General features: G+C 43.0%; 1 protein-coding gene across 4 annotated transcripts in view; it reads right to left on the bottom strand.

The window, feature by feature from the left end:
• Positions 1-10,406, bottom strand: part of ARMC2 (armadillo repeat containing 2) — a 272,150-nt gene that overhangs the window by 160,737 nt on the left and 101,007 nt on the right. For all 4 annotated transcript variants that reach the window (XM_075338362.1, XM_075338363.1, XM_075338364.1 and 1 more), the window contains exon 3: positions 7,418-7,490. In XM_075338362.1, the coding sequence (XP_075194477.1) occupies positions 7,418-7,490 (73 nt within the window). The remainder of the gene's footprint in view (positions 1-7,417; positions 7,491-10,406) is intronic.

Here is a 10,406-nt window from a genome sequence, read left to right on the forward strand (position 1 = left end):
ATGAGATGAAAAAAAACAACATATAGTGTTTCATCATTAGCCTGCATCTACGTGGATGAATGGCATTGTCTTTAAGATCACGCAATATCGCCAGTCAATGAGGTACAGTGTGTGCTTCTCTATCACTGCCTAAGAAAATAGCCCTATATAATATATCAAATTAACCCCTTCATCCCTAGGCAATTTTCTGTTTTTGTTGTTTTTGCTCTCCTACTTCCGAGAGCTGTAACTTTTTTATTTTTCCATCAATCTTGCCATATGAGGGCTTGTTTTATGCAGAACAAGTTGTACTTTTAAATTAAACCATACGTTTTACCATACAGCGCACAGGAAAACAGCAAAAAAAATTTAAGTGTGAAAAAATTGCAAAAAAAGTGAGATTGCACGATTGTTTTTGAGATATTTTATTGACTGTGTTCACTATATGGTAAAACTGATGTGTAGGTGTGATGCATCAGGTCGGTACGAATTTGTAGACACCAAACATGAATAGGTTTACTTTTATCTAAGGGGTTAAAAAAAGTTCAGAGGTTTGTCCAAAAAAAGTGGAGCACTTTTTGTGCCATTTTGCAAAACCTGTAGCATTCTCATTTTTCGTGATATGGGGCTCAGTGACAACTTATTTTTTGCATCTTGAACTGATGTTTTAATGGTACAATTTTTGCGCTGATGCCTTATTTTGATCGCCTGTTATTGCAAAAACTTAATTTTGGTGTTTGGATTTTTTTTGCTGCTATACAGTTTACCGATCAGATTAATTGATTTTATATTTTCATAGATCGGGCAATTCTGAACGCGTCGATACCAAATGTGTGTATACTTTTTTATTTTTTTAACCCTTTAATTTTCAAAGGGGCGAATGGGAGAGTGATTTGAACTTCTTTTTTTCAATTTTACTAGGGGGATATAAGGATCAGCAGTCTGATCGCTGATTAATTTCTTCTGATCAGAGTAGCATTGCTGTCATCAGGAGAAATGCTGCATTTTTGTTACAGCCGGCCCTCTGTCAGATGTAACAGGAACTACGTCATGATAGCGACAGGAGTCATCACATGAAGTCGATGGCGGCGGGGAAAAGCGTGTTCCCCGCTGTCGTGCTTTAAATCGCGCTGTCACATTTTGACAGTATGATTTAAGGGGTTAACAGGCCCGGATTGATCGCGGATCCACCTGCGAGGCACATACAGTTCAAATCAGCAGACATGTGCGGGGATCACCACCAGCTCACCACAGCAGCTGGTGGTTATCACCCCTTCAAGATTTAGGACGTACCATTACATCCTCGGTCGTTAAGGGGTTTAAAAGCCAAGGTCAGCCATGTACAATTTCTAAATATAGTGACAGGTATTATTGAACTTGGAGCTATTTTGGGGGCCTAATCCTAGGAGGTGTTTCCCACTATCTGTGCAATGTTCTTAAAACCGACATACATTTCTGACATGCCATACAGCAGTGATATAATACTCTCAGTGGGAGTCCCTTTTTTATCCTTTCTTTCCTTATTTTATATATTTTATTATATATATTTGATATTGCAGTATTGTATTGCAACACTGTATATGGTGATTTCCTATGGTGTGGTGTTGCAGACTGAGTAGTAATGGGCAGCCCGACTCTTTATGGTGATTCAGCTCCCTTGGCTCCACTTCCCAAAAGGAGCCAGATCTTTTTGATCCTAAATGGATCCCTATTAAATAGGTGTTCACCCCAGGCGAACACATGATTAAGATGATCTTAATGAGGCTGAAAGCAAAAATGCAGTTTCATTTCAATTTAAGTAGTGGAAAAAAATGGAGCTATTTTCCAAAAACCGTGAGGTTTTTATTTTTGGGGATCTGGAGCCAATGTTGTGGCTTATTTTTTGCGCCCTAAGCTGACATTTTTACTGATACCATTTTTGGGTAGATGTGCTGATTTGATCGCCTCTTATTGCATTTCATTGTCATAATGCAGTGGCCAAAAAAAGGTAGTTCTGGCATTTAAATGTTTTATCGTTACGTTGTTCGCTGATCGGATTAATTTATTTTATATTTTGATCGACTGGACATTTCTCAATGCAGCGATACCAAATATATGGTTTTTTTTAATTGTTTTATTTTCAATGGGGCAAAAGGGGGGTAATTTGAAAGTGTTTTTTTTTCATATTCTTAAAAAACTTTTTTCCCCATTTTTTATTGTTTTTACTTGTCCCCTTAGGAGACTTAAAGATGCGCCCGTCTGCTCGCCTGTGCTGTACAGAGCATTGGTCTGTACAGCAGAAAATATGATCCCCTATGAACGCTCGCAGATGTTGTTTACAGGAAGTTTATCATCACAGACACAGGGGTCCTCAGTTTCACCACTAGCTGTCATGACAACATATCAGCGCTCCCCTTGGCACGTGTTAAATCCTGCTGTCAGAGATTGACAGCGGAATTTAACTGGTTGACAGCTGCATGCGGATCACCGATCCACCCAAGCCTGCTACAGGCATATGTCGGCTGATCAATTCACCCGACATGCAGGGAAATATGCGGGCTCAACATGTGAGCATGCATCAAAGGCAAGGAGAAGACTTAGGTCGGTAAGGGGTTAAGAATCTTCACCTCTAAGGCTGTGTAAGCACTTTGCGTTTCCGCAGCGTTTTGAACTGCAGCGTTTTTATGCCAAAATGCATGCGTTTTGATTTTCAAGCAAAGTTTATGGGAAATGGGGATTTCTTGTGCGCACTTTGCAGTTCAAAACGCTGCATTTAATTTGCATAATTTTGGGCAAAACCTCTGCGTTCAAAGAAGCAACATGTCAATTGTTTTTGCCATTTGAGCTGCGTTTTGCTAACATTGGAGTCAATGAGAAGTTGTAAAAAGCGAGAAATATCAAAAGTCCAGCGTTTTACCTGCTTTTTAGCTGCAGAAAACATGCGTTTATGACATCAAAATAATGGAATATGTCCCTTTACACACACACATAGTCCGACAATTAAATTAAAGAAAAATATTAATTTATTGTTATTTTAGCGATAAATAGTATAAAACCGCTATAATTATATTAAATATAACTATTTGCGTTATGATTTAATTAATTATATTTGTTTTCTTTTTTTCCCTTTTTTTATTGTGTTTGACTGTTTAAACTTTATTTAGCAGTGTCTTTATGTTCATAACAAATCTGTCTTTAAGCAATGGAAAAGCATGTAAAAAAACGCTAAAAACGCGGCTAAAAAGCGGTAAAAACACATGCGTATTTATCGCATTTCTGTGCTCAAAAGCAACTTTGGCAAAAGCAATTTCTGCCAGAGGATGTGTTTAGAACTGCAACTAGGACGACGCAAAGTGCGGACATAGCCTTAAGCGGGCTTTACACGCTACGACATCGCTAATGCGGAGTCGTTGGGGTCACGGAATTCGTGACGCACATCCGGCCGCATTAGCGATGCCGTTGCGTGTGACATCGATTAGCGATTTTGCATCGTTGCAAAACAGTGAAAAATCGCTAATCGGCGACACGGGGGTCCATTCCCAATTATCGTTACTTCAGCAGTAACGAGGTTGTTCCTCGTTCCTGCGGCATCACACATCGCTGCGTGTGACGCCGCAGGAGCGAGGAACGTCTCCCTACCTGCCTCCCGGCCGCTATGCGGAAGGAAGGAGGTGGGCGGGATGTTACGTCCCGCTCATCTCCGCCCCTCCGCTGCGATTGGGCGGCGGTTCAGTGACGTCGCTGTGACGCCGCACGGACCGCCCCCTTAGAAAGGAGGCGGTTCGCCGGTCACAGCGACGTCGCCGGACAGGTAAGTATGTGTGACGGCTCTGGGCGATGTTGTGCGCCACGGGCAGCGATATGCCCGTGTCGCGCAACAGATGGGGGCGGGTACGCACACTAGCGATATCGGGACCGATATCGCAGTGTGTAAAGTAGCCTTTAGATTGTCTGAGGCCAAACACCCGGGCAGCTGCTGCAACAAACAGTTTGCATAACCAAAGAATTTCTGCACAATCTGTCAGAAACGGTCTCGGGGAAGCTCCTCTGCATGCTCATTGTTCTCATTGGGGTCTCCACCTGACTGCAGTTCATCGTCGTAACTGACTTGGGTGGGCAAATTATCACACATTCTGTGGCGTCTGGCACGTTGGAGAGGTGTTCTGTTCATGGATGAATCCCGATTTTTAGGCTATGTGCGCACTGGGAAATGGAATTTTCTTGAGATTACCGCACCCGCGGTAAAAAACCGCGGCAAACCGCACCCGAAAACCGCATGCGGTTTGCCGCGGTATTGTTCGCGGTATTGCCGCGTGCGGGTTGGGATGTGCTTTATTGCATTCAATGCAATAAAGCACATTGAAAGAAAAAAAAAGTCATTTAATTCTGAGATAGTAGATAGATAGACAGAAGAATAGATAGAGGGATAGATAGACAGACAGAGAGATAGAGGGATAGATAGAAGGATAGAGGACAGATCGCTACATTTCCCACGGTCGGCAGTGAGTTCACATTACCGGCCGTGGGAAATGACCGGTAATTACCTCTGCTGTCTGCTACATTCATTCAGCGCTGTGTCTGTGACAGTCGCGGCTGGATGTAAGCAGCGCAGGACGTCGGAGCTGTGGATTACGCCAAAGCTGTGGATTACGCCGGAGCTTTGGTGCGGGAGGGGTTAATAAAATGGTGAACGAGGCTTGTTTGTTTTATTTAAAATAAAGGATTTTTCGGTGTCTGTGTTTTATTCACTTTACTTACGGGTTGATCATGTCAGCTGTCACATAGACGCTGCCATGATCAAGCCTGGAGTTAATGGCGGTGATCCACCACCATTAACCCCTTGTATTACCCTGCTGCCACTGCTACACGGCAGCAAGAAGAGCCGAGGACACGCCGGTGCTGCCGCATAATGCATGCGACAGTCCCGGGGCATCTGCGGCTGATATTCTTGGCTGCGGGAGGGGGAGTGAGGCGGGGGACATTAACCCTGCCCCTCTCCCTCCCCAGCCTGAGAATACCGGACGCCGCTGTGTGCTTACCTCGGCTGGAAGGTAAAAATACGGCGGAGCCCACGTTCTTTGTTTTCTATATTTCCATTTTCTTTCTATGTGTGTTCTATGTGTCTGTGTGTGTGTGTGTGTGTGTGTGATCTGTGTGTTTGTTTACTCTCTGCTTTGCTTCCTCTTCCTGTAATAACATCACTTCCCTGCAAAACCACAGACAGGCGATGTACATTACCGGAGGTAAACCGCGAAATACCGGAGGGAATAACGCAGGAAAACGTAGTGAACCGCACAGAATTTGCTTCCTGCGTTATTCCCTGCGGGATTTCACGATTAACATTGGAGTCAATGGAGTGAAATCTCGCAGCGACGTGCGGAAAAGAATTGACATGCAATTGTTTTTGCTGCGGGATTCCCGCAGCAAAACATGCAGCTGTCAAATTCCGCCTAGTGCGCACAGGATTTTTTTTGCCCATAGGTTTTGCTGGTGATTCACTGCAGAGATGTTATGAACATTTTCTGCAGCGAAACATGCAGCAAAACCGCAAAAAATCCGCGGCAAAATCCGGTAAGTGCGCACATAGCCTTACTGTACAGGGTAGATCGCAGACTGAGTGTATGGTGTTGTGAGTGAGAGGTTTGCTGATGTCAACGTTGTGAATCAAGTGGTCCATGGTGGAGGTGGGTTATGATATGGGCAGGCGTATGTTATGGACAACGAACACAGGGACATTTTATTGATGCCATTTTGAATGCACAGAGATACAATGATGAAATTATGAGGCTCATTGTTGTGCCATTCATCCACAACCATCATCTCATATTGCAGTATGATAATCTTGCACGGATCTGTGCACAATTCCTGGAAGCTGAAAACATCCCAGTTCTTGTATGGCCAGCATACCCACCGGACATGTCACCCATTGAATGTGTTTGGGATGCTCTGGACCGGCGGATACTACAGAGCGTTCAAGTTCCTGCTAATATCCAGCAATTTCTCACAGCCATTGAAGAGGAGTGGACCAACATTCCACATGCCACAATCAACAACCTGATTAACTCTATACGAAGGAGATGTGTTGCACTGCGTGAGGCAAAAACTGGTCACACCAGATACTGACTGGTTTTCTTACACCAGGACTCCCTCAATACAGTACAACTGCACATTTTAGAGTGGCCTTTTATTGTGGCCAACCTAAAGGTTACGTCTTACTAAGCAACATCGCTAGCAACATCGCTGCTGAGGCACGATTTTTGTGACGTAGCAGCGATGTTGCTAGCGATGTTGTTGTGTGTGACATCCAGCAACAACCTGGCCCCTGCTGTGAGGTCACTGGTTGTTGCTGAATGTCCTGGACCATTTTTTAGTTGTTGCTCTCCCGCTGTGAAGCACACATTGCTGTGTGTGACAGCGAGAGAGCAACAATTGAATGTGCAGGCAGCCGGCTTCTGCGGACGCTGGTAACCAATGTAAATATCGGGTAACCAAGAAGCCCTTAGTTACCCGATATTTACCTTCGTTACCAGTGTCCGCCGCTCTCACGCTGTCAGTGCCGGCTCCCTGCTCCCTGCACACATAGCCAGACTACACATCGGGTAATTAACCCGATGTGTACTCTGGCTAGGAGTGCAGGGAGCCAGCGCTAAGCGGTGTGCGCTGGTAACCAAGGTAAATAGCAACCCGTGTAGCGACGCTCCAGCGATCCCTGCCAGGTCAGGTTGCTGGTAGGATCGCTGGAGCGTCGCTTAGTGTGACGGTACCTTAAGGCACACCTGTGCAGTAATCATGCTGTCTAATCAGCATTTTGATATACCACACCTGTGTGGTGGATAGATTACCTCTACAAAGGAGAAGTGCCACTAACACATATTTAGGCAAGTTTGTAAACAATATTTGAGAGATAAAGGCCTGTTGTGTACACAGAAAAAGTTGCAGATCTGTGAGTTCAGCTCATGAAAGCAAAAACAAGAGTGTTGCACTTATATTTTTGTTCAGTGTATATCAATTTACATTTTTGTTAGAGCCTTTGGTTTCCTGGGGAATACACCACAGGTGGCTACATAGTTAAAACTATCCACTGGTAGCTGTAGAGCATTTTGCCCATCTCACCACTTCCCAGTCTACTTATGGGTTTTGGCATAATGGGGCCTAACACCTTCCAGTATTGGGGCTGGTTCAGATGTCTGATTTCTTGTACGAGAAAATTGGTTCGAGTTTTAACAGTGTTGCACTTATATTTTTGTCCACTGTATTCTCTGCACAATACACACACATTGATACTGTTATATGTTAATACAAAAAAAATTCCAAAATAGAAGACAACGCTGACTAATGCTTAAAAAAAAAAAAAGACAAGCCAAAGGCATGATCGCTTCTAAATTTGGAAATTGTAGCAATATTTTATTTAAAAAAAAAAAAAGGGCTTCTAAAAATGTCACAGTAGTCAGATACTCACATGCGGCAAAGGACTTAAACGTGTTCCAGACACCGGCCTCGAATCAGAAGAGTCAAAGCTACAAGAATGCAGGCTGAAAAAAAAAGGAGAAATATGTGATGATGTGCACAGGCAATGAGTGAAATTAACTCCTTAACGACCCATGACATTCATCTCCATCATGGGTCGTCTCCCTGCCTTTGATGCAGTCCCGCACGCTCAGCTTGCATCTCTCCCTGTAAATGTTGGCTGATTTAATCGGCTGACATGTGCCTCTAACAGCCCGGAGCAAAGCTCCATCTCTGGCTGTTAACCTGTTAAATTTAACGCACACCGGTAGGTGGGCGCGCTTTCCTGACCGCTCATCGGCGCTCCCTAGATGCGAACGCGGCACGCTGAAGTCTTGTCATGACAACCAGATGTCAGCTGAGGACTCCTGTGTCTGTCATCACAGTACTCCTGTGAAAACCAACCCGTGGCCAGCGTTCATAGGAGCCTGTGTTTCTTACACATATATTACAGCAATGCTGCGCCATTCCTGTATATAGAATAAGGGATCAGACTATTGCAGGTTCAAGACCCTTTAGGGCACTATTAAATACAGTACAAAGTAGAAAAAATAAAAGTTTTAAAAAATAAAATATAAATGTTCAAATCACCCCCCTGTTACCATATTAAAAATTAATAAATAATTAAAAAAGTAAAACAAATACATATATCGCTGTGTTCGTAAAAGTCCGGTCTATTAAAATATAAAATAAATCAATTCTATCTATCTGTAAACAAAGTAATAAGAAAAAAAAAAATCAAAACGCCAGAATTGCAATTTTTCAGCCGCCGCAAACAGAAAAAAAAAAATTAAAAACAGGAGATCAAAACATTGTATATACCCCAAAATAATATCAATAAAAACAGAGCTGGGAGTGCAAAAAAACAAGCTCGGTATCTCAAAAATTGAAAACTCTTGGAAAGTTTTTTTAATTAAATTTATGGAAAAAAAAATTCCACTTAAATAAAACAAACAAAAAACTATACATGTTTGGTATCTACATAATCGTACTGGCCTGGAGAATAATATTGCTAGGCAGTGGCGTACCGTCAATAGAGGCAGGCCACGCGACTGCTACGGGGCCCGTGAGCTAGAGGGGCCCGTGGATGGCTGCTCACGGTATCAGCTCCAGCACCGCCCCTCCTCCCCGATCGCACTTTTAAATACATCGGCATCTGAAAGCGACGATGACATTGTCCCGCTGTGCCCTGACAGTTCTTCAACACAGCGGTGACGTCACTAGTAGGCGCCAGCCGCCACCGTGTTGAATTAGGCAGAGCACAGACATCTGGCAAACTAGGAGCAGCGGCGGGGGACCGAGGTGAGGTGAGTATGCAGGAACAGCGAGGTATCTACCGGACTGCCTCGGGTCCTCAGTGAGGCCTTCCCCGTGCTTCATACTGTATGGTGCTAGTTAACCGCCCTCTGTTATTGGCTGGCTGTTTTAGGGCAGGGGGCCCCATGCGGCTCCACATGTCGGCCGGGTCTCCACTGCACCTTCAGATGTTCTTCTGGAGCCCCGGGAGTGTCACAGTTAACAGACGCTGCCGTGTCTGCTAACTGTGACGTCACGCTGTGTGCCCTGGACTCCTGCTTCCCGCCGGAGAGAATCAATGGAGCCTGCAGACCTGACCGGAGACAAGCTGGGGGAAGGTAAGAAGTCCTCGCGTGCGTGCGTGCGTGAGATATATATATATATATATATATATATATATATATATATATATATATGTGTGTGTGTGCTATTTATATAAAGTGTGTGCAATATATATATATATATATATATATATATATATATATATATATATATATATATATATATATATATATACACAGTACACAATATATATTTTAAAGTGCCTGCATAATTCTCCAATACACTGCACAAGTAAGAATCTTTAAAAACATTGTTAAAAAGTATTGGAACCTCTTGAAAGAGGACAAAATAATAGGGGAATTTCTGCCCACTAATCCAAAATTTATATATAGAAAGGCCAACAACATTGGCAATTTAGTGGCACCCACTATACGTAATTTTACAGTACCCAAAAAAATAGGAATGTTAGACTTGAAAGGCTATTTTCCATGCAAAAGGTGTATAGTGTGTAAAAACACAAAGAATATCACACGAAAATCCTTTGTACAGGGACAGTCAGAAATTATGATTAAAGAATTCATCACATGTCAATCAAAGGGAGTTGTATATTGCATTCAATGTCCTTGTCAGAAAAAATACATTGGGAGAACTATTAGACCCCTATGGAAAAGGGTGGGTGAACACATTCGAAATGTTAAAAATAAATGTACTAAACACCCCCTATCCAGACATTATGCGTTAAAACATGGAGGGTCTTTTAAGGGATCCGAAGTATGGGGTGTGCAAAAAATAACAAAGGACTGGAGGGGTGGCGATTTTATTAAAAAAATGTCACGAGCAGAGAGCCAATGGATTTTTGAATTGAATACTTTAAAACCATATGGACTCAATAATGACATTGAACTGTTTGCTTTTAATTAATTTATAGTTTTATATATAAAAATAGGCAGAAGAATTAAAGATACTGGTATTGATACAAAGGAAAGAGAAAAGAAAAGAGAAGAGAAGAGGGAAAGGAAAGAAAAAGAAAAAAAAAAAAAAAAAAAAAAAAAAAAAACATTTTTTTTTTTTTTTAAGTAATTTAATATGCGCATAAATAGCGCCCTAGGCAATAGCCCAGTCATCCTTGAGGAAGGGGGCCGGTGCACGCCCCCGAAACGCGCGTCGGATTAAGACTCTGCTTTGCCTACTCCACCTGTGTGGTGATACTCTGTCAAACAACCTCTCCCTTGTGCAGCACTAGTCAGCCTCTAAAGGACACGGTCCGGACTGTCTGCTGAAAAGGTTGAGAAGTTACCGCTGTTATTCTTGCTTGCAACCATCCTCCAGTGGTGCCCTCTACGGCTACTCATTGTTCACATTGG

The sequence above is a fragment of the Anomaloglossus baeobatrachus genome, chromosome 3 (genome assembly GCF_048569485.1).
Source record: "Anomaloglossus baeobatrachus isolate aAnoBae1 chromosome 3, aAnoBae1.hap1, whole genome shotgun sequence".
Classification (NCBI taxonomy): domain Eukaryota; kingdom Metazoa; phylum Chordata; class Amphibia; order Anura; family Aromobatidae; genus Anomaloglossus; species Anomaloglossus baeobatrachus.